We start from the raw sequence: 25,623 nt of genomic DNA, 5'->3' as shown, positions 1-25,623 counted from the left end.
TGAGGGCAGTGGCGGCCGGGACGGCAGCACGCGGCGGTGGCTGGGGAGACGAACAGAGGAGGGTCGGGGTGAACAAAGGAAGGGGAGTAGAGGGGGGGGGGTGTCGCGGCAGAGCTGGGCTGGCCAGCGGACGGCTGGGCAGCGCCGGGCCGCGGTGGATGCGGCGACGAGCAGTTGCTGCTTGCGCGGAGGGAAGGGGAGAACGGGGAGGAAGTCGGCTGGACGGACGGCGGTTCTGGCGGCGACGGACGACTGGACGGCGATGCACGGCAGTCAGGCGGATGGCGACGCACGGCAGTGAGGCGGACGGCGTGCGGCGGTCGGGCGTAGGTGAGCGGCAGCGAGGGATGGAGGGGATGAGAGGACGATCGGGCAGAGAGAGAGAAAGGAGGGGGGGAAAGGAGAGAGCGGGAAAGAGAGAAGGGAAGACATAGAGAGGGGGGGGGGGGGGAAACATGCAGAGAGAGAGGGGACGTGAGCGTGAGGGGAGGGGGGGGGGGGAAGGGGACGTGCATGGGCAGAGGCGCGGCATAGGAGAGAGAGAGAGAGAGAAAAGTCCAATAAACACTCAAGTGCAAATCCGACGGCCCACAAACGATCTCGCGAGCTTGATCCAACGACACGAAAAATCCCAAATTATAAATTAAGAAAAGGCCAAAAGACACTAAATATTTAAACCCAGAGGGAAGTATATTGGTCGAAATCCGCACCCGGTCCAAATTTCACTTTTCACCAATTCCAGGCAATACCGACGCTGGCCACAATAATATTGACACCGTTCAATTAAATTCGTCACAAAACTCCGAGAAATTCGACACCAAAGTTCGGGCTCTAAATAACGGCCAAATTCGATCGAGTGCGATTTTAGCGAAATCTCTAATTTAAAAATAACCCAAGAGTGATCAATTCCGGGCGAGATTTTACTATAAGCACACTAACAAAATACACGTTTTATAAATCCCAAAAATGAATCGAAATTCGGAATGTCACAAATATATTATGCATAAGAATTATGAAAGTTTATTGATTATAAATCTCTTACCAAAATATGTGTAAGACTATAGATGTAGAGTTAGAGATTTACTAAAGTGATCATTAAATACAAATTATTGAGATTTCGCACATGAGCATGCTATGTGGCTCCACTTGTGTGAGTTTAACCCACTTTTATACTAGGTTGATGCCCCTTGCTTGCATGAGAATAAATTTTATGCGAACTTTTGTTAAAAAGTGCCCACGGGGCACTTGTAAAGTAATAGCATAACAAAAAATTGCATATTCTAATACATTGACTATCTCCGTGACATGCACAATTAATATTCTCAAAATCCAATGTTTTCGTATTAAATATGTTTAACAAGTGTCTCTAGGACACTCATAAGGAAGATCCATTTTATTTTCACATTTCTTTTAGGTGGGGGTACAATCGAATTTTCTTTATTCTATCACACCCCAACTCCTACAAGAATAAGGGAATGACACGAACGTCCTTCTACTCAAAAGATGTAGTAGCCTCAAACACAAACTAACATTAAACCTATTATTGATAAAACCAGTGAGTTGGCTACAAAATCAAAGTTTCTAAAATCCATCAAGAATATAGGATTTCCCAAACTAACGAACAAAACTTCAACAGATACCTTTTTATACATATATCCAACTATCTCAACTCATACCCAAAATTAAACTACCAAGAATTCGAAGTCGATATCGCTAGCATCCTAATTGGTGCTAGCTGAAGAATCTGAAAATGATTTGAGATGAATGGAGTAAGCAACCATAGCTCAGTGAATTGTATAAATCTATTCTATGCAAATCAAGCACCCACTGTGCATATTTATAAAGCAATACTAGAAACGCAATAATCCTAAGTCTATCATATAACATAGGTACTATATCATAATAAATGAAGTATTATCATTTCAACCATAGCTCAATGAATTATACAAATCTATTCTATGCAAATTGAGCATCCACTATGCATATTTATAAAGCAATACTAGAAACACAATAATCCTAAATCTATCATATAACATAGGTACTATATCATAATAAATGAAGTATTATCATTTCAACAAAGCTTTATACATATCATAGATACTTATTCAATCAACAATATCAAATCAAGGACCAATGACCATTCCATATCAATCTTATATCAAATCATACATCTATGATCCATTTGATTGATCAATTCAGTGCTAAATATCCAACTATTTTCACGCTTTACGCCTTGTGACAAAGGTAACCAAGATTCTCCCATTAACTAGGTCTCTACCTATATCAAATGGTGGCTCACCTATATGGATATTTTGAAATAGTATGCATACCCACAAACTCCTCAATGGGTTCATAGCCATAATGGGCATCAATCCACTAACATCATCCCTAAAATTCACATTATCATTTCCAAATCCATATCATAAATCGGTTTCACAAATCAAAACATATAACCTTTCACAACATATTACATATTATAACCGGTTCACAATTAGTACATATAACATTTTTCAATTCCTTTAATAAAGTATATCTCAAAACATTTCATAATTATCAATTCACAACTATTTCCAATAAATGATTTACTATTCCATTTTAAATCATCACAAGGGTAGTCAATGTCTTATTCGAATTTTACGCAACAAACATACTCTAAACATCAATTTTTCCCTTTTTTTTTTTATAAATATCATATCGTGCTATGCTTTTAATATTTCATAATATATTTAATCTCTATCACTTTCAAGACAAGAGTTTAAAATTTCAAAGTAAAGATAAGCAACACTCACAGCTAACCAAAAGCCTAGATTAAAAGCTACGCCGCCTAAAAAGCTTCAAAATCCTATCAAAGAAGCATTAACTGAATGTCAAATTTATGTGCCAACTAATTTTGACTAAGACTCTACTAGGCGAAGTTGTTTTTGGGGTCGAATCATTCACTACGGGTCGACAAAGACCTTAAGAAAATGCCCTTCCATTTGGAGTTGGGGTTTAGACTTGCATGACAAATAACCACTCGTGCGACGAATAGTCTCTCGCACTTGGGATACGAACTTTGTCGTGCCATATCTCTCTACCAAACTCCGATTCAAGCAAGCTTCTTTCAATAGAAAGCTCTTTCAAAGTATTAAAAGATCCTAAATTTCATTAACCCAAACTATGGCCGGCCAAAAAAAAAAAAAAACTATGGCCAGCCACTAATGAAATTCGAACATGAAAGTTGTCGTACACCATTTTTCTGAGGACTTCGAAAATTGGTATCTCTCAAATGGGAAGTCCAAATCATGAACCGTAAAATCCTACAAGTTCCTAGAGATGTGAGGGACCGAATTATCACTATTGGAAAGCTGTTACTAGACCGGAGCATCACCGACGAAGCTAACACAACAAGGGCTACGTTTTGACCCCTAGAGCAAAACTAACTTGTAAGAGGAGTTACAAAAGTGAACACTTCCAATTACATGCAAAAGACGTATTCCAGCATTAATTAATGTTTCTCGATCAACCACCGCGATTTTTCTATCTTCTTCCTCTTGGTTTCGAGTGCTCTTCTTGAAATTTATTTGGGCTGACGAGCTGATTTGGGCTCATGGGTGACTTGGGCTGAGGTGTATTCGGTCTCTCTTATTTTCCAATTTCTTTTGTCTTAAGGCTCTTACTTTACATATTGGATCTATCATCCATGTTGCTTGCAGAAAGTTACTCCACCTGTGGGCTTCGAGTGCCAATCTTTTAAACTGCATTTACAACGGCTTAAGACATCGAACTATTTCATATCATGGATGAATTGAAGCAATTATTTTATCTAATTCTAGTGAGTTTGAATTAGAGGTGAGCATGGTCTCAATGGGCGGTTCCTATCATGGAACCGTGAACCGCCCACTAAGGACCGGTTCCAAAAAATTGAAACCGGAAACTGCCCACTAAGGACTGGTTTCGAAAAATTGGAACCGAGATCCGGTTCCCGGGTGGATCCATGGAACAAACGGGCGGTTCCCGGTTCTAATTTTTCGGAACCAGTCCCACCCAGCTTCACGCAAATGGAGTTGATCGAGAGCGAGAGAGGGAGGAAATGGACGGTCGGAGGAGCGGCCGTGAGTTGATGGGAGTTGACAGTCGAGGGCGTGACTCAATGGGCATTGAGCTTGAGAGTCGAAACTATGAGTAAGAGATAGAGAGACGACTCAGGCAAAATAAGAGTGAGACAAGACGAGCACTCAGTTAATTGGCGTTAAGCTTTAGATTAGGGATTTTAGGGTTTTCATTTTTCTTAAAATGTTTTCATTTTTTTATTGAAAATTTTTCTAAAAAATTATATATATATTACTAGTCCGGTTTGGGTGGGCCGGTGGGCGGTTCCACGCCTAGAACCGGAAACTAGACCGGTACTCACCGGTTCTAGTAAATTGGAACCGGGAACCAGATCGATCCCCACAGGAACTGCCAGCTCTGGTCCAGTCCAATTTCAATCGGTTCAGGCAGTTCCCGGTTTCTTTGCACAACCCTAGTGTGAATATCATGATACATTGGATATACATGACCTATATAAATTCACTCCATCCATGAGCTTGAAACCAAAAGTGCGTGTATCACTGAAATCAATGGTTTGCTTAGATGATACTATGTAATTTCTTCAAGATTAAAACAACACAACACAGCTCAATGTACTATGTAAATGAAAGCAAGAGACTGATGCAACACCACTAAATGTTATTGACAAATTAACACTTTTATTCTATTGGATTAACGTAACGCGACTGGCGCTAAGGTGGACAATTTTATATAATATTATAATTTTTTTTTAATTTTTTGATTTTTTTTTCTTTCTCTTTCTTGTTTTTCCTTCCTTTGGACGGTTGTCGGTTCGAAGATACCGGCCATCGCCTTAGTCTAGCAACCAGCCAAAGGAAGAAGGAAGGAAAAAAAAAAGAGTAAGAAAAGATAAAAAAGGAAAAAGTAAAAATAATAAAAAAATTCGGAAAAAATAGTATAATATTATAAAAAAATTATCCAAGTCTTCGTTGGTCGAGCCACATATACGTCGGCTGACCAAAATTGGCCGGATTGAATGATTCAATTGGTACATATGCAAAAGTTTTAGGACTCAATTTGAATAAAAAAAAGGTTTATGATTGAATTTGCACAACTATAATAGGTTTTGGACTTTTTTGATAATTTTTCCATGGAAAAAATGATCCATTGTCGGTATATGCTTGAACCACAAGTTATTGATTTGCTCATAGTCTTCAAGTTAACGCGAGTCTATGAGAGTGATAGTCAATGTTATCCGCGGATTGATGATGCAAGTATGTGGCCAATCATTTTAGCTTGCTTTTTCACTCATTTCTAGGGGTGAGCATGGTTTTATGGTAGAACCTGGAACTTGAGAACCTGACCGATGGGAACCTGTAGGTTCCAGGTTCTAAGGTATGCAAGGTAGATTCCAAGTTCCAAAAATTGGGGAATCTGTTTCGATGAATAAGTTCTAGGTTCTAGGTTCTAAGTAGGTGGAACTTGGAACCTTCAACCTTAAATAAGTTTTTTTTGTGGTTTTTCTTTGTCTATATATTCGCGTGATCCTACGATGTTCCATGGTGTTAAACAATGTTCCATGGCATTAGATGATGAGTATATAATCTAGAACTATTAGTTTGAGCTTTCATTTTATGACTTGTTAATGTTTTATATTCTTCGGGTGTCCAAATATAAGTTGTGGTTAGTGAATCGTAACAGCAAGTGGTGGTCATTAAAGGTGATGATTCGTTACAATTGTTCAATTGATAATACATGTGGAACTTGGGTAAACCCTGGAACCTGTGACATGGTAGGTTCTAAGTTCCACGTTCCAAAGGATAGGTTCCAGGTTCCAAGTGAAACCTGTAAGAAACCTAGAACCGCTCACCCCTACTCATTTCCAGACTATAATACCTCATCTCCCTTACAAGGGCAGCAATTCAAATTAATACTTGTACACAATTAATTCGGTCCATAAAAAAATTATGAATTTCATGTGGGTCCCATGTAGGTTATATATGTGCATTAACCGATTACTCAACATAATCTTTGTTGCCAATAGACATGCAGCTCTGCTGGTAAAGGGATTGGGAGGGTGGAGACGTTAGTATCACAAGGTGCGGGGTTCGACTCCCGCGCTTTGCAAGAGGCAAAGTAAAAGTCAGAGAGTGGGGAGAGTTAGAGACAGGACAAAAAAAAAATCTTTGTTAATTGCAGTTTCATTGAGTGATTGCCGAATTAAATCACCATAATAAGTACCATACCATGAAGAAGATCACATTTGCTCATATATGTTTCGATCTATCCTCATATGGTTGACGTACGTGTCGGATGGTCATGGCCACGGGCGATTAATGTATCAATATAGGAATAAGGACACTGCAAGTGTTATAACTTTTGTACAGTATTCATTTAAGTGCTATAACTTTTTTTTACCACATCAGTGCAATAACTTCTAAAAAAACACTAACTTAAGTGTCATAACTTTCAATTGATGCCATAATTTTGTAAAAACATTTACCCAAGTGTCGGAAATTTAACGTGGCATGGCACTCAAATAATCGATTGAAAAGTTATATGACACTCAAGTGAAGGGATTTGACCAAACATAGTTATTGCATTTGAGTGAGCTCCATACATAAGTTATAGCACTCAAGTGATCCAAAAAAAAAAATTATGACATTCATGTGATCGCCGTATAAAAGTTATAACACTTGTGATATCCTTTTTCCTATCAATATGAGTACATTGTGCTAGTGAACAATTACAAATTTCCGTCCAAGTGAGGGAAGAGAACGATATTATATTCTTAGAAAAAGTAAAAGAGAAAGCAAGAGATACACTGCAAGATTTCCCCGTGTCGAGTTCGCCTCGCAAAGAATGATGTTCATTTTGGGAAAAATTATTAGGTGCCCTCGACCACATTTCCAAACTTCCAATTTGCGTTTGGCTGCTCAAAAGGCAAAAACCACCGGTCATCAAGCAATAACCATCATGCAAACTCATCTTTGTTGAGCTATAATGCCAAATTCCATGTCAAACAACTCATTATCGTATCATAGTATTGAGACAAGTTCCATGGAAATTAATTCACGGTAAAATATAAAAAAGAATTCGATGAAAATAATAGTTCCATATATTATTAGTTATAAGTGAGAGGACCAAAATCAACTCTTAAGAAATTTTTTTTTTATCAAAACATTAATTTTTTCCTTTTTCAATCAGTTTCGCATGTATTATGCTATTAAGACAGGCATACATGACTTACTTTTCCAAGTCTTTATTGAAATTGAAATGTAAATGGTATTCATAAGAATTCGTTGGGTTTGGAATTGGCGTTTCCATTTTCTGAGGGTCTCGTGATTGTTATCATGCTTTGGTGAAATTCAAGTCGATCTTTTGGTCCAGATTAAGAGATGAATCAGCAACTTTTAAAAGTTAAATAATCCATCAGTCCCCAACTCTCGAAATATCTTCTAATCCTGGAACATCCCCTATATGAAATCAGGAGTATAACCCAAAATCCACTAAACAAACTTCTAATCGGCCTAAATAACAACCAAGTAAACTCATAATCGGCCTCAAATATCCTCCCAAAAAGCATTAGCTAACTATATAGTTTTACTAATATTCAAAATAAGCGACAAATAACCTCAAAAAATAAAATAAAATATATAGACAACCCAACATCCTAGATGACTCGTAATCACCAAATACACAAAATTATCCCTAAATAACTCATAATTGCCAAACACTAGCATCAAAGAAACCGTTATATAACTCCATCATCCTAATAACTCATATTGACCAAAAAGTACTTGAAAACCATTTCTAATCCGGAAAACAACCCAACCATCTTGTGCAATTATAAGAAATCAACCCAAGCCATCTTGGGCAAATTTTACGGGGCCAAATTGGTCAAAAATCGGACAAGGTCGGTCCTAGCCTACAAAACTGTTTTTAGTGAAGTCCCTAGGAAAACATGCAATTTTCTTATAGTTCGAGGGCTTTTTTTGCAAAAGTTTAAAACATGAAAGTTGTCAATAACTTAATGAGCAAGTTGTCTATTGAATTTGGCGGGCTTATGAATTTTCAAACTATTTTACCAGAATTTTTTAATCAAGCCGGTCAAAACTGGGTCGAATCCAGATTGTCGTCTCATTTTGCTCAAATTCAGGTTTTTCGGTTTCGAAGCAGGTCAAATGGTCATCATGAACTTTGAACTGCATATCCTAAGCTTTCTATTAACACCTGAACCATTTCAATTGTACCCCATTTGATAGGTTAACTGAACCAAAATATAACCAGTCTACATTTGAGATTAAACTGAATAAGTGACCCTTCTTTGCTTCGCTTCCTCTTGTATGATTGGTTAAGAATCAAGGTAAAATGATCTAAATACATGTTTAATTTGATGCTTATGCATGTGACTGCTTGATAAATGTTAGGTGCGATGCATGCTCGATGGGTAGCTTATTGAAAATTGATTAGAACTGAGTTAGAGATTAATTGATATTGATCATCATTATGTGAATACAAATGGTGGCCAATTGTCATTAACCATTAATCAGTCTACATTTGTTGATTGTTTCATTTGGGTAATTGCATGTGAATTAATGAACGAGAAATGACACCACCAACGATGGCCATGCAAGGCGCTCCATGGAGGATGGCGGCCAAGGCTTAGGAAGTTGGTGGCAAAATGTCGTTGTCCTATCTGGTCTCAAATTTGTAATAGCTAGTTTAGAACTAATAAACAAGATTAGCTTAGGTCTTAAATAAAAATTGTTTTAGTTAGAAAGACCACTCAAAATCCAAAAAGAATCAATTGGAGTCTTTAGCATAGCTTAGGCCACACACCCAATAATTAATAAGGAGTATAAAACCATTAGTGACTCAAATTGGTGTCTAACAACTACTTTCGATCTGGAGAAGTTCAGAGTAATTTTTCCTCTTTTGTGAAATCAAATCAGAGAGTCAGACACCCTACAGAAGCAGAAGGCTCTATGTCTGGAAAACTTCTGCTTTGCCCACAGATTGCAGATTGGTCAAGCAGATATCTTTATTGTGGCAAGAGAAGTTGGTCCAACGGCTCCTTTGGCCTTGAAAAAGGCTCCAATTGTTAGTTTGAAGATTGAAGGCAGATATAAACAGATGAAAGGTGGTTGAGGACTTTGGCGGAAAACAGAGCTTCTGTTTTATCTCTGTTGATCATACTGTCAAGCTTTCTACCGTGAAAAACAGCTTGTTTTTTTTATTGTTATTCTCGGTGAAGGTTGAATTTCTTGTAATCTGAAAAGAGAGTGGATTATATAGTGTTAAGATGCTCGTCTTTGTTGAGTTATCTACTGAGCTTCGTACAGAAACAACACTATCTATGTACTTTAATATCTTTGAGATTACTAATGAATTACAGCCTCATTGATAGTCGCTAGTCTAGGAAAGTGGATGCAGAGTAAGTGAAAGTCCGAATCACTATGTCTTGCAATATCTTTTATCTCTTTTACTCTTTTATTAACTGGTTGATCGAAGCAATTACATTGGCATAAATGTTTTTCATCATACAAAAGCGCATTTGCAACTCTTTCATGAAAAAAGTTCTAATTTTTTTAGGACAACCAATTCAACCCCCTCTTGATAGTCATGTGAGCCATATTTTGGTATTTTTGGCATTAGAGCTTGGTCGCCCAATTTTTTAAAGTTTTATATTTTAAGAGCATAAAATATTAGAGCTTGGTATTTAAAGTGTTAGATGGAGTCAGATAGATGAACATGAACATCCGACAAGGCAACTACGAGATGCACAAGATGAAAACATCACCCAAATGTGCACGAGCTATAGATATATCGTCAATGGTCTTGCCAGTCAAGGATGACCTACAGCAACTAGGAAATTGTGAACACGGGTCATGGGTTTTCTCAATGAGCTAAAGGCAATGGTGGAATCACCCTAAGAGACTGCAAAAATAGTGCTCACCAACCAACCATCATTATGATACCAATTGTTGTTAAGATTACGCTGGAGCTAACACGTCTTGCAATTTTATATGAGAACGAAATCACCAGAAAAATCAACAAGGAACAATAAAGACAATATAGATTTTACGTGGTTCGGTCCAAATTCGATCTGAGTATCGATATCTACTCCATGGGGAAAGCTACCCACAAAGAAAGCCACTATGAATCCGGATAACTACAGAGTTACAATCATTCAATCATTCAAGTGTTTCCAGCTCTAAATTACACTCATAGCAAATGCACAAGTGTTATATAACAATTTTTCACAAAGAACTCATTTAAAAAACTTAAAAGAGAGTCCTGACACTCCTCTTACTCGCTTTAACGGATAACTTTAATAAAATAGGTCAAAAAAGCTTTCTAACGCCCACGTTTTCGAGGTCAGTAAGATATCTGAAAGTTCGCTCTGAATGGATTGGGCACCCGCTCGACATATGAAATGGAGAGGCAAAACCAGGACTCCTGCCAATCGCCTGCCCGCCTGCTGCCTAGTAGCTACAAGCTACCGGGCGCATCAGACAGGGTGCCCGGGCAAGCTACCACCTCACACCAAGGGGCACCTCCAAACACATCTCGGACCTATCTTAATCTCCAGGTTCGACAAAAACTCCAATTTTGGCAAGAAATGTGAGAGACAAATTCAACAACACATGCTTATTCCACTCTTAAATCATTAACAATCTAACAAATACCATCAAAAGGTTATTATCCCCAAGATTGTGTGAGCATGAACAACAATCATAACCTAACTCCCTTCCTTAGGACAGATCAATTTTAACCTGACAATCGAGTTTATAAATTATGAAACGGGCCAAGCAGAGAACTTCAATCAAGCCGAAAGCAGAAAGGAAAGAAGAATTGCAACGAGCTGCGTAGAACTCCAAATAATCGAACCCCTTTGGTTCGAGAACACTCGAAGCTAAACAAGGAGAGAAGTTTTTAGTGCTCCTAAAGAACAATCCACCCGCTTACCAAGGAGAAATTGTTTAGTAGTTTAAAATGACCATATTCTAGATACAACATGTTGGGTGGATAACGTTTTTTTTCGGTGAAGAGCAGTGAAATTCAGGATATTTAGTGTTTGTTTATTGGTCTGGTGGAAATATGACATAGTTCTCTTGGGCCACCTAAAAATCTCTCTTAAACATTTCATCCAAACGGGTAAGTTACCAGCTTAAGCGGCATATAAACTTAGGCTCCGTTCGTTTTGCGAAAAATGTGATGTTTTCTAGGATGTTATTTTCTAGGAAAATAACAATATTTTTCGGTATTCAGTTGAAACCTGAAAATCAACTGTAAAATATTTTCTGCCGTTCGGTATACAATTTGTTCTTCTAGGGAAAATTACCAAAAAATTCGAAATTTTTATTTATTTATTTTTCTTTCCCTTTTTTCCTTTTCTTTCTTTTTTTTTTCTTCTTCCTTGGCCGGTCGCCGCCATGACAGCGGATAGCGGTCAGCGATCGACCACAGGCGAGCTCGAACCTCGCCTGATCTGGCCAGGCCGCCAGACATCGGGGAGGCTCTAGCGACCTCAAGCTCATCTGTGACCGGTCGTCAACCGCCGCCATGGCGGCGACCAGCGAAGGAAGAAAAAAAAATGAAAAGGTAAATAAAAAGGAAGAAGAAAAAAGAAAAAATAATTAAAAATTGATTTTTGAAAAATAAAAAATAAAAGGAAAATGTGCTATATGAAAGAAAGTGAGTTGAAAGAAAATGTTTTCCGCTTTCTGAAAAGCCCACTTTCTGAAAAGCGGAAAACATTTTCCTTACTTTTGAATGTGTTTTTTCCATTAGTGGAAAATGTTTTCCATGACTAGTTTATTTTTTGTTAAACAAACGCCAGAAAATCTGGAAAATATTTTCTTGGAAGTTGTTTTCCGTGAAACGAACGGAGCCTTATTGTCGAACAGATTAGTTTGAATTGCCAGTAAATTCTCATGCATTCGTCTAGTGATCTTTCCGGAAATAACTATCATTGGATTGGTAAGCTTCCTTGGGCAGCACGAGGGACATAGCATGTATGAGATTGCAATCTAAGTAGAAATCACAATTTCTTACAAGCCCAATTGCCTAATATCGCTCATTCAGACAGCAGTAGATAGAATAAAAATCTTTGCACTGAAATCTTATTGCCCTCTCTAATGCATAGTTATGAATAATCAACAAAGTGCAAGCCATGAGCAGCATTGATTAAATCGAAGCCATGTGCTTAGCCCATTCATTAGCAGCCCATCGTTTTTAGCCGGTGGCCCATAACATCCCACTAGATTCAAATTACTCAAGAGACCTAATTTGGATTTTGGTGCTGGGAGGGACAACAGACAGGACAACAAGTAACAATCATAAGCACGACATTTTCTTTTAACCTTTTTTAATGTTTTTCTTTTCTTATTTTGAGTGAAAATTAAGGGGAAAATGATGTGAAATTGTCAATTGTGTAGTAGCAGAACCTTTCTCACAGTCTAACGTCTCTTTCCCTGTAAGAGCCGCGGGGACAATGCTTTGAAAAGATACATGTTCGAAATAAACCTCATCAAGGGCAGAGCAGCCCGCCAACCCCGTTAGGAATCAAACCAGGCGAAGGAGAAAGTTTGGGGAAAGTAGTCTACATGTAAAAGATGACCCGTCCATAATTTGGCCGAGCAAACATGTTGCATCCGCTTACTGATCAAATAGATATAATCACACGCCTTGCAGCCCGCTAAACTCGCCCTAGGCCCGCTAAACTCGGTTGGCCCAAAGTGCGAAATGGACGCGTCTAGGAAAGTCATTTCCGACCTTTCGATGTAGGTCCGGATAAAATTCATATAAAAAGTTAAAATTCTCTTAATTATGCTTGGTTCACATGCACTAGCTGCTGAAAATTGGATGTATCTCAGATATACGACTGAAATTTACTCAGCTATATGACGCAAAGTCTCTCAAAATCACAACAAAACGCTTCTGAGATAGATTTCGACTACCCAACTTGTTTCATGGTGACAATGCATGATCTGAAGGGGTTAACTGATTTATCAATCTAATTAATTGAAAGGATCCCAATCTTTTCGATTAACGTGATAAAAAGCATACACGTGTTGATCACATGCCCACGAGGAAAAATATCTAGATGAAGGGCATATGTTTGTTTCAGTTTTAACTAAAATAAAAAAAATACTATTTTTCCTCTTCTGTAACAAGTTAAAAAATTGTTCAATTAGATTATATTATGAAAAAATTTGGGCGAAAACTTGTGTGCCAACATGTACATTTTATAAAAGTTTCAAGTATTTCAAATTTCACAAAACGTCAAAATAAGATTTTGAGTAAATAAAAAGTAAAAAGTAAAATTCAATATAGACAGACTGAATTACAGCCACATATTATGATATTTTTGTTGTTTCTTGACCTATGCAAGGAAACACACTTTTGAATTACTGACAGCACTCAAAACTTAGTACTTTATATATAGATGATACTTCGATTTACATTAGGACATGCTACATAATATCGAAAGAGATAGAGCCATAGTAATTATTAATTTTTTAATCTATAGTTTATAATAAGTAGTGGCATATGGTGCTCGGTTCTTCTTGGCAAGTCATTTGGGTTTCATCAGTTGGGAATGAGCTTGAAGGGGGGCCTGACAAGAGCCGGCGCTGGATCGTACCTTCCATAGTCCTTGGTGTTCGCTCTAAGAAGCCTTCCATGGATGATGTTGGTCTCTGTTAAATCGTCTCCCGCTGTTGTTGAAGATGATGATGTTGTTTCTTTCCATGGTTCCTGCGGATAACCAATCAAAGCTGTGAGAGAAGTTCTAGAGTTGTCGTAAATTGAGAGACATCTTGTGTACAACTCTGCATGCATGTGTGCTAATTCCATATTTGACTCGCGGAATCAGCGGCCTGCGACTAGAATGATAAACAGGCATTTTTTTGTGTATATGTGAGATTCACATTTTATTGTGTTTAGTCGCCATGATTAGCACAGTTGGTTGAGGCTTGGCCGAATACCTGAGCATAATCGATTCATGCAAACCGTATGTTGCAGGATCATCAGAGGTCTCATATTCAAGCCCCACCAACTGCATACAAACTGTTATGAGTTGGGATCACTTGCATAGACCAAAGACTTGAACTTAACTAAATCATCGGAATTGTGGAGTTTTCCATTAGCTTCCAAATAGCCGGACCTTTGCATCCATACCGGTGGATTGTTATCAAATTATGGTGTTTTTCTCATGGGAACCACGTCTTTTTAGGACTAATTTTCTTTATTTTTTCTCGTCGTCAAGACCGACCAACATGAAAATGAGCTCCCTTTCCTCCACTTTTAACCGCCCTACAATCTTAGGGCGCGCATGGTAACATTTCTATTCCAGAAATCAATTTCTGGCCAGAAATAGATTTTTGTATTTTTATTTCGTGGACGAGTTTCTGAGCAAAAATGTGTGTTTGATAACGACACAAAATTTCTGTTTCCGAAATAGAAATTCGTTTGATAACAATACAAATTTCTATTTTTCGGAACAAAAATCTATTCTTTTAGAAATGGAATAAAAAAATTAGAAAATCTAGAAAATTCCTAAAAATCTAAAAAAAATTCAGAAAATCCATAAAAATTGAAAAATTCCACAAAAATTCATAAAAATTTCCAAAAAATAAAAAAAGTCAGATTTTAGGAAAATAGGAAATTTGTTGAATTTTTTTCAAAAAAAATCAAAAATTTCAAAACTTCATAGAATGGCTTAGAATACCTGTGACTACTCACTTTGAGTTAAATTTAAATTTTTTGAGGTGCCCAAAAAAATAAAAAATTTCCTATTTTCCCGAAATCTGACTTTTTTTATTTTTTGGAAATTTTTATGAATTTTTCTAAAAATTTTCAATTTTTATGGATTTTCCGGAATTTGTTTTGGGAGGTGGCCGGCCGACGGTGGCGGGAGGCGGCCAGTGGCCGGCGGCCGGCGGTGGCAGGAGGAGGCCGGTGGCAATAGCGAGCGGCGGCGGGGGTGGCCGGCTAGTAGCGAGGGCGAGCGATGAGAAGAGTTGCCAATTTCTAATTTCTGTTTCAGAAATAGAAAAGTAGATTTTTTTAACTTCTGATTTCTGTTTCAAACCTATTTCTGGAATAGAAATTTGTTTCAGAAATAGAAAAATGAAATTGCGTTACCAAACGGATTTCTGTTCCAAACCTATTTCTAGGAACAGAAAAATAGAAATTATCACTATTTGGCAAGTTATCATGTGCGCCCTCAGTGACAACAATGATCAATGAAATGTTATCCTACAATCGAGTCTTCAGTGACACAAAATTCTTTCGCTAATTGGGGGTTGCAGTGACCAAAAGAAAAGAGTGCAGGAAAAACGAAGAATCAAATTTCAAGGTATTCCTTAGGAAAACCAGAAAATAACTATAAGTAAATTAAACAAAAGATAATGAGCACAAACCTCTTGATCAATCTTTTCACTCACATCCGCCTCCTTAGCCAACTTGTCCATGGACTTGAAGGGTCGACCTGCCAACAACACACACCATGCTTCATACACATTCAGCATCATACACTAATTTGATGTACATTCTGAAGTCTACTGCATTATGAGACATACTCTTTACTCTCTCGTGATTCCTCGGGATAGACCAATGAGATTATACAATCATATATAGAGTTCTGATGATAATGCGAAAAACAAAAAAAGCTGCAATTCCCACAGGATGATAAAAAGACCCACCTGCATGACAGGACGTGAAAAGTGATGCTGAGAAGAGGAGGAGGACGAAGAAGAAGAGACTGATTTTGATCTTCAGAAGCGTGACACCCATTCTCATGATCACCTTTCTTCTTTCCAAACTTAGTTCTTGGGCTATGAGAGAGAGAGAGAGAGAGAGAGAGAGAGAGAGAGAGAGAGAGAGAGAGAGAGAGAGAGAGAGAGAAGCTAAAGCATGTAATGCTTCTGCATTAGCAAAAGGAGACCATTAAAGTGTTTCTACCAAATTAAGCACATTAAAGTTGGTTGGATTGGCTATGTATGGATAAACAGGAAACTTTTAATACTATCTGGCGTGGAGAGCGCAAATTTATTTTTTCTTTCCTCCCTTATATGAGGTTTACAATTCAAAATCAAAAGGTGAAGCGCACCTTCTTTTCTCTTGTAGGGCATTATAAGTCTATGAAATTAGTGGATTGATGATTTCGAGTTAAATTAGTGATAAAGCATTGAGCGTGACCTCCAGTGGAAATTATCAAGGTAGCCCCCATGTTCGGACTAAACTTTTGCCCCTCACTTTAATGACGTGACGTTTAATCTTTAAATTTGGAGAGTTCCACTTCTAGGCATAGCCATTTTCAGGAAGTTTATTGCATATAGAAACTCTTGGGAGCATTAAATTTCCGGGCATAGAGACCGCTCTTTCCACATTACTACGTCACATGTGTTTCTATTTGCTCTCCTTTTCTCTAGCTATTCTGGTTAGAGGTGACAAATGGGAAGATCGAATTGGTTTCGGGTCGGGTTGTTTTATATTCGTATAGTTTTCTGGTTGGAGTCAGTTTTTGGGTTCTCCTCAGCTCAGAAACAGCCTTCACTTTCTTAGACTGGTTGGCTCCTGTTTAGATAATGCTCGATCAGTTATGGGCTTGCTCGAGTTTCAGACAGTTTCGATTTAAACCAGGTTTCTTGGGTTCAGTTTACTCGGGATTCCAGTTGATATCACATTCGCATCAGCTCAAGTTCGGTGAACCAATTTCAGATTACTTGGTATTCGGGCTTCCGTGGAAGCGTGTTGTTTGCATTCAGTTTAGATTGGGTTCGGATTATCGGCTTTTATAACCACCTTGGATTGGATCGTCGGTCGGTTTAGGGATGAGTTTGGGTGGATTCCTCATGCACTCAAGAAATTTTGCTACCTTTAATTCTTGTTCTTGCTATGAGTCATGGTAATAGATGAAGCAGCTATTGTTGAGCATGAAATTTGTGGAGTAAATATCATTATTAGATAGGTCCATTGCAGTTACCTTTAGAGAAAGCAATTGATAACAAGAGTGACATTTTGGCATATCTAAAAGGAATTCGTTGTTTGAATTGTTAATGATTGAAAGTAGAAATTCATGAATCTCCCCAGAAAAGATATTAGTTATAGTCATATGATTCGAATCATATCAAAACACCAAAAAATGGTAATGATGAAAGCTCTAGTCTGCTTGGTGCTGGATAAAAGGGCAGAATTGTACTTATCGTACTTGATGATGTGTGTTTCATAGGCTAAAATGTGATGCAGGTGAGAGGTCAAAGGACGTGATTTCTGATTAACATAATATCTGTGTCGTTTAGTTGTGCTGGAGAGGCAATAAAATACAAATAAAAGTGAAAAGATAAAGTAAAGATGGTCTAAAAATTGCTTTTGTGGATGGCTAGTGCTCCCAATTATCCAAAACGACAAGTCGAAAGGACACTGGTGGAGAATAAAGAGAAGCATCTGGGGTCATTATATAATGAGAACGACCAAGATAATATTATCTGAGATGGGTCTTCTTCTTTATGGAAGTGGTGTTAGCTAAGCACCAGTCTCCCTTCTTTTTCAAGTAGACAATGGCTTTCGCTTTTGCTTGTATTATTGGGCTGTCTCTTCATAGCGTTGAAAGCTTGTGTTCCTTTCCACAAGATTTGAAGGGTTAGTAGGTCCTTAAGAGTTACACATTGGTATCATGCTTGTGTAGGAGGTTGCGTTGGGTTCTCTTCGAAATCTGGAAGGGGCTAAGAGGTCTGAGCAAGAAATGATGCTAAATGACATGTCGGGAATGCTGGGTCGACTTCTAAATCGTCGATGCGAAGAGATAGATTGAGAGGCCATCGCCAAATGGTCACGTGTCCCGTGAGGTTATGAACTGATATCGATTTTATTTAAAAATATTATTATTAATCAGAGGAGAATCTCCCTCGCGAACTTTATTCCATATCTCAGATTTAGTGAATAAAAACTCTCTAAAACATATGATCCCACTCCCTTACGAACTTGATTCAAATATCGAAACAAATGAAGGAGATTATCCAGAAGAAATTGGGTTTAAGCATTATAATGTCAGATACAAGTCTGAATTTCTACGATGCTCAACTTAGTATGGATGTAAAAGCTGGATTCCGTTTTTACATATTTTAGCATACAATTGTATAATTTGAAGAATATTGACACATGTAATTGCTATGAGCTACAGATTTTCATAATTGCAATATGATAGACTATGCATAGACTTGATCAATAAACTCAGTATCGATTCAGTGAATAAGATAGCAAATCGACGTGCAAAAAACTGACATTTTTTTATGAGCCTTGCATTGAATAGTATGAGAAGATTCAAATTGAAAGATTGATAGAAGATAATTCACTACTCCACCGCGGTCACTCCCCTTTTCATCTCCATCATCCTATCCACCGCATCTTCGACCTCCTCAACAACTCACTACCACCTCTGCTGGCACCACCATCCATCTACGATATTGCTTCCACTGTCACTGCCACCTCCAGTTGAGATCGTGTTCACTATCACTGCAACCTACCCTCACTCCATCTTAATCATCACCCACCACCACTCCCATAGTACTATAATATCTAGCACTACCACCTTCAGTCAATAGAAAATATACTCTCAATAAAGTTTTGAATGGTAAAGATTCAACTCTCCAAGACATGGTTGTCAAAAGCTAAAAGAACATTAGATGTTCAAGCATTGACTCACAAGTTTGAAATCAATGAGGGGTCCCCCTCTCTCACTCTCTCTCTCTCTCAAAAACACACACAAACACACGCACCCATGTGTGGTAATCCAAAAAATGTATCAGTTCTGGTCCTAATGGTAATACAGGGAAGAATCCTAACAGCTAAAGATACTGATGAGGAAAATGCCGGGGAAAACAAATGAAAAAGAAATGGGATAAAGAAGTGGAATATGAACTTCAAGGGTTTAATAAATGAATAAGACAACTGAAATTTTACACATCATTTGTGGAGTCCTCTATGAGAATCCTACTGGGTGCAATCCCTCAGCGCTGGTGAATTTACAGTTCCAGAGAGATTAATCTGATGCGCGAATAAAGATACAAAATGCCGTTTGACTGTTGGTAAAGAAAAACAGTGAAGCAGCAGCAGCATAATATACCGAAAGCATTCAAGTTGCAGAATCCACTAAAACAGGATGCGACAGCATTCGATGCCATGCAATTTCTCTTTTGCTCTTTTCTTCTTTCTTGTCTAAACCTTGTATATTTGCCCTTCTTTTTCCGAGCCTAAACCATAGCTTCACATAATCATCTCGAATATCATACCAAACCTTCAAATCTTCAGATTGCTTTAAAAATTAAAGGCCTAGCATGGCTTCTGTTGCAAGCAACCTAGGAATAAAATCTAAGAAAGAACTTTTATTCCCCCATTGATGATGGAAAACACGGTTCGAAGCCCACTACCTACCACCAATCACTTATTCCTCAATTCCCACAATTGACTGAGACAACCAACTTAATTAAGATATCGCGAACTCTTAGCAACAATAGTCCAATACTGATCTCCAATATCCAGTCACAAAACTAAGATACCACTGGCCCTGCATCTGATTGAACAGTCACCATTACAGAGAAATTATGACCAGCACCAAACAATTTTAAGTAAACGTCATGGAAAAATCATAAGAACTGGTGCGCTTAGAAGTCAAGAGACATGCTGCCATCACTTTTTCATGAAAAGTAATAATAACTGCCAAGCTACAATTATGTTCAATAGAAAAGACTAGCTTTGAACACACTACTTATGCTAAATTCCAATCATGTCAGAAGGCCATGCTTGAAAAAAATACAATGACCAGAAGGCTTAAAGATTGTCCACTACAAGAGAGAAGTTAAATACATACAAGAAAGATGCTGGGTAAAAAGAACATTATGATTTTGAAGCTTCGTCTGCTTTGATGTCACCCTCATGTCGCAGGCTGTTCTCTCTACTGTAAGCAGACTTAGCACCCTGAGAAGTAAGGGACAAATTTAACCATACATCGAGCCCGAAAAATGTCTTCTTGTAATCAAGTGCACAGTTTTTCCCAAAGTAAATAACACTCACTTGAAAGATTGTCCCGAGCTTCTTCAAAGCTTTAGCACGAAGCTTGAGAACATCCCTGGAAGTATTAGGGTCTTTAAGAACCTGAAACAACAAAATGAACTATTAGATTATTGTCCTTTTAAATGATACTTGTTTGAGTCAGCTTATGTCATCCTACTGTTTATCAATACTGGAAAGTCATTGAAATTTCAAGTCTACTTTTGTCCAATCACGCCCTAGAGAAAGCATGTGACATGTAAGAACACACCCCTCATTCCACCATCACCATGCAAGCATTCTGTCTGAGTCAGAACCACAACTTTTAATAAACATTGCAACTGACGTCTAGCTTGGTTCAAATATATCAAAAACAAAATTATGCAAACTATCGAACATATAAAACAAATTGGCGGGAAATAGGAAGGAAACAATTTGAAATTTCAACAGTGGTCCCTCCTCCACTCACTCAGTGGTCACCGAGGTACAGAGGGATGATCCACCTAAGCATACTATGACCTTTTGTTAATATGTAAAATTCAGGTTCTTAAAATTTAGTTTTCTTGAGCAATGCAAGTTTGAAGTCAAAAAGTTCCAGCTTTTCACATATCTTCAGCCATGATTGGCTGGCCAAGGATGGTGTCACAAGCTTATATAGTTTGGAGTTACTAAAGATCTAGTACTCACTACTTGGCAGACATGCGATAATGTTGACTCTATATCAACCACATTAATTTGCCAGAGTGAATTAAGCATGGCATCCTTCTTGTCTTCAAGAGTTTTTAGAATAATCTCTTCTTTGTTTTCTTCTTCATTCAACTGTTTCAGCTCATCCTGTATTTGAATCAAAGACACAGCACCTGCACATTCAAGAAGACATGAGTTTGTTGACTGCAGTAGAAGATCTACAAGAAGTAAAGGACCATAAGGCTCGGAGATCATATCAGCATGCATCATTTCCCAAGATTGAGAGAGAAAATACCAGAAGCTGCCATCACTTGCGATTTTATTTGGTGCCCCTTATCTCGAACCCATTCTGCTAGAAAGGGGACCTTCATATATCGTTTATCCTTTCCAAGTTCTCTTGCAGCTTTTCGCGTGTAAACATAACCAATAGTATGAAGCATGGCTTCTCCAAAAGCTGTGGATGACAACAGTCAACGTCAATGCAAATATCATCAGTGAATTAAAACTAAAGAGAGCCCTCAATTGGGCTGAACAATTTCTCCTGATTCGATCATCAAAAGAAGAATGTACAGAGAGAGAGAGAGAGAGAGAGAGAGAGAGAGAGAGAGAGAGAGAGAGAGAACTGGTGCGACACAACAAATTTCTCAAAATAGTTTAGCCAAACAGAGGTGAAAAGAGAATTGCCAATCAACACCCCAAACAGAGGTGAAAAGAGAATTGCCAATCAACACCCAACCACTTTAGACTGTTTCTTTTATTTTTTGCTTGGCTTGTGATTATCCCCATTCTTCAACTAGCCATTAATTTACCTAGGAATGTTGAAGAGAGATGTGTTCTGTCCCATGAAAATAAACAAAGCAACATGCATCCTACTGGAGCTGCATCAGGAAAAAGATACTGAGGTATGTTGCTGTTTGGAATCATATCAAGTTCGTCCTCCAGCTATTTACATGTGTAAAAGATACTATCCAATGGAATCTTCAGGAGTCTCCACTTTATTATGGACTTGTTCTAGTTCCAGTAATAGGAAAAAAATTGTTGCTTCTCACGAGTTAAACCTCAAACTACTGATACATGACGAAATTCAAATGACACACTGAACCTGATCACTCTTTGACCTTCTCACTAAACAAGATAGATCTATATTCGAGTATCCGAGAACTTTCGCTGTTCTGGTAAAACATGGACTCGAACTATCACATATTTACATCTGCCAGCTTGACACCATTTCGAGCAAATCCACTTTGAAGAGCAAATACAAACGTGCATATATTAGCCAGTCAATGTTGGAAGGGTAGTGCTTAATTAAAAGAATTTATTTTACATATGGCATTTACCGTAGCCAGATGTTGGCTAAACAGAGAGGCCAACGGAATAGATATTACACAATCTTCCTAGAAAGTTAAATTCCAGTGCTTGATCTAGTCTGTTTAATTTGCCTTTGCTCTTTCTCAGAGTGGAGGTTAGATCCCGTGACAATGTATAAGAGATGATTTTGAATAGGTAGATGGTATCTGATGTCTTAAATTTTGAAATGACATTTCAGTGTTGCCCAATGCATTGTGAAACTCTTCTGCACACAATCATTATCAGATAATTACATGATGATTTATTGGTTATAGCTCAGCCTTTGGTCTATGCATTTTGTTCAAAAATTGGATAAAGTGATCCATGCAAGTATGCAACCAAAACCTCCCTCATGAGAGGTGATTCGATATATAAGCACACCCAAGAAGAAGAAGAGTTACCTGCTTTAGAGAGGCGTCTTGCTTCTGAATTTGCCCATTTCACAAACTCTTCTGTTTGACCTTCAACGAAAGGCTGAAGGCGATCCTTTAAAATATTTGTAAGTTTTTCTTCCCTTTCGTTTTGCAGCACCTGCACCATAGAAATGGAGAAATACGTCAAATAACTTGCATATACTACAAGTACAGCGGGTGGGTGGGGTTTTGGAAGCATTAAAATATATATCAATGCAGTTTATCAGAGGAAGTGTTTATGTAGCAAAGATAGTACCTTAATTTTTTCCCGAACTTTCTGCTCACGGACTTCCGGATCCTGGGAATCTTCTTCAACTTCAACCCCAGCTAAAGAAGCCAATGCAAGTTGCCCAACATAATCTTCAAATAGGTCACTCCCAAAAAGCATCCCAAACACAGCTGAGGGGTCCACCATAGCGTCCCTGACAAACATAATATAGTTAAGAAATCTAACATTTGTTTTTGCTTTTTCTTTTTTTCCTTCTGAGAAATAAACGAGAAAGATATCAGAAGGAATCATGAAATTCCCTCTTCAAATGATCTGGCATAAATGGACATGGACATCAAATGAATCTAGAGAAAAAGTCAATATTAAAAGGAATGAAAACACTTACTCATCAGAGATTATCCAAACATGTAAAAAATTATTTAACTTATTGTATCAGCTGTCAATTTTTTGAGGCTAGTACTCAAAAGAGCTAGGAGGCAAGCAATTTCAGCACTTTTAAACCCAAAATAACCAAGAGCTAAGAAATACAGCAAACCTATTTGTGACCACTATTTAATGGACACTTGCAGTTCATTGAATTTATTTGTATACCCAAAGAAAACCGCTATCTCTGAAAATGCCAAATAGAATAATTGAGTTTAGCTATTTAATGGACTTCAGAATGTACTTCTTTATCCAATGAAAAGCATGCGCAAGAAAATGAGGTGTTAAGAAAATTAAGTGCACTCTGAAGGTTGCTCAGGTGAAGAACTTACTGAGTAACTCCTGCCTTTCCATGCTTGTCATATGCCTCACGCTTCTCAGGATCACTCAGGACTTGATAGGCCTCCCCAAGCATCTTCACAAACGTCGAAGGCACAATGAATAAAACCAAATATATTTTCTTTTCAAAAAAGGTTAAGGCTAGATAATACACTGATCTCAGAAAAAGCTTCTGAGCTACATGACATGTGAAAATCTGTTGAGCTGAAAGCACAAAATCATATTCACGAGTAACATTCCTTTTCAATCTGACCCCACTAAGATACTGATTGATTTTCAGATTATTCTACTTTGTAAACCGACTTTTCCCTTTGACACTACTTGTTTGGGAACTCCAAACATTCAACAAGTCAATTGAAGAGATTGTCATCAAAGAAAAGCCGAAGTAACCCATCGTCAATGTAAGTTGTAGTTTTGCATGCAAACTCATGGTGCTATACTTGTTCAGGAAAACACAAGAGACAATCAAACTGACCTGGAAATTCTCTGCTGCTTTTGGATCTCCAGGATTCTTATCTGGATGAACCAGCCGAGCCTGAAACACGACACATAAACTAAATTCAAGTAAAGAAAATTGACAATTTCATCAAATTCACACAAATTTATTCCCAACCCTAGCCGTAGGTACAACCAACCAATTCTGATTTCACTTAAAGCAGCATTTCTTTCTTCTTCGCCCAATCACATTGGAAAGTCCATTACCTTCCATTTGAAGCTCATTCTCACCCAAAAAGGAAGAAAAAACAACCAGACACGCAGATGATCAATCACCTTGAGGTAATAAGCCTTCTTAATATCAGCCGCCGAAGCATCCACGCTCACGCCGAGGACGTCGTAATACGCCATGTCCTTCACCATCTCCCCTCTCCCTACCCAGAAAACAAAAACACGCACAAGCATCAGCGAAACCCATCAAGAAGAAGATGAACCTCGTGATCGCAGATCTCTCAGCCAAATCAGCCCACTCCACCCCTCACCCACATTTCCTCCCAGTACACGAAAGAAGCAAGAAATCCTCCCCATACCCATTTCAGTTCCACCCACATACACGCACGCACACGCAAACATACAGTGAAAAACGAAAAGACAACCCCGAAACACAGAAGCTCCGAAGGGAGAGGCTTACCAGGTTGAAGCCGAAAACGCGCAGAAACACGAACGGATCGAAGAAGAAGAAGAACGAACCGGATCGATCGAGGGGCAACAGAGCTCGGGTACGGAGCAGATCCTGATGTGATTCGAAGAGTGCGGTGGAAATCAATGATGAAGCACTAAATATGCAGGCGATGTGGAAGGTGATCGTTGGTCGGAAAAGAATATGGCAAGAGAGGATCGAAACGACGACGCGGCTAAGGAAAATAGAAGGGACGCGAAGAAGGATCCTGCGAATGCTGCTGCTGCGGCGTCGTTTTGTACAGCTGGTTAGGGAGGGTTTTTTTTTTTTTTTTGTTTTTTTTGGTCAGAAAGGGAGGGTTGACCAGCGTCCATGTGAAAGATTCCATTCTTCTGGTTCTGCGGAGATGTCCGCCCGACGACGAAATAGTTTCCTTTTGGGATGATTGCACAGACAATTAACTTTGGTTTGATATTATGACATCCTGAAATCCGCCTACCCGATTAGTAGTGTTAAGAAAATTGAAATTGATGATAATAATGATTTATTTAAATAATTATCGAAACATTTGTGGAATTTCGATAATATGCAATTGGCATGTATTTGATCTAAAAATTTTGGAAATTCATTGGACAAGTGGTAGACTTCATTTTCGGTCATATATACTTAATATACATGCACTACAAAAAAACAAGAGTTTTCCAACGAAAAATTCGTCAAAATTCGTTGGAAAACGAATTTCCAACGAATTTTGCGACGAAAAAAAATTCGTTGGTAATTAGTCGTCGCAAAATTTTCCGACAAAAAATTTAAATTTTCGTTGGAAAAATTTCGTTGGAAAAATTCGTTGGAAATATTCGTGGGAAAAATTCGTTGGAAAATTCGTTGGTAATTTCCAACGAAATTAGTGACGAAAAAAAATTTACATTTTCGTTGGTAATTTCCGACGAAAATTAATTCGTGGCAAATTTCGTCGCTAA

General features: G+C 38.1%; 2 protein-coding genes across 3 annotated transcripts; both read right to left on the bottom strand.

Moving 5' to 3' along the window:
• Positions 1-13,334: 13,334 nt before the first annotated feature.
• LOC115690104 (protein CASPARIAN STRIP INTEGRITY FACTOR 2-like) lies at positions 13,335-16,048 on the bottom strand. The gene is made up of 3 exons (XM_030616354.2): positions 15,747-16,048; positions 15,465-15,532; positions 13,335-13,797 (listed from the first exon to the last, which is right to left on the bottom strand). The coding sequence occupies exons 1-3, from the start codon at positions 15,841-15,843 to the stop codon at positions 13,630-13,632; spliced, it is 333 nt and encodes a 110-aa protein (XP_030472214.1). The 5' UTR covers positions 15,844-16,048; the 3' UTR covers positions 13,335-13,629.
• Positions 16,049-19,706: 3,658 nt separating this feature from the next.
• Positions 19,707-24,811, bottom strand: LOC115689945 (chaperone protein dnaJ 10-like). Of its 2 annotated transcripts, none has more exons than XM_030616153.2 (10): positions 24,656-24,811; positions 24,301-24,398; positions 24,005-24,064; positions 23,523-23,605; positions 22,795-22,960; positions 22,527-22,656; positions 21,074-21,232; positions 20,779-20,951; positions 20,116-20,196; positions 19,707-20,019 (listed from the first exon to the last, which is right to left on the bottom strand). In XM_030616153.2, the coding sequence occupies exons 2-10, from the start codon at positions 24,385-24,387 to the stop codon at positions 19,939-19,941; spliced, it is 1,020 nt and encodes a 339-aa protein (XP_030472013.1). In that variant the 5' UTR covers positions 24,388-24,398; positions 24,656-24,811; the 3' UTR covers positions 19,707-19,938. The 2 variants fall into 2 exon arrangements, with proteins under 2 accessions (XP_030472013.1, XP_056164794.1); XM_056308819.1 differs by having other exon boundaries at positions 24,301-24,394; positions 24,656-24,807.
• Positions 24,812-25,623: the final 812 nt, after the last annotated feature.

Source organism: Syzygium oleosum, unplaced genomic scaffold, assembly GCF_021117445.2.
Source record: "Syzygium oleosum isolate NSW1041296 unplaced genomic scaffold, Sole_v2.1 Sole_v2.02, whole genome shotgun sequence".
NCBI classification, from domain to species: Eukaryota; Viridiplantae; Streptophyta; class Magnoliopsida; order Myrtales; family Myrtaceae; genus Syzygium; species Syzygium oleosum.
This window is presented reverse-complemented; position numbering and strand designations above follow the sequence as displayed.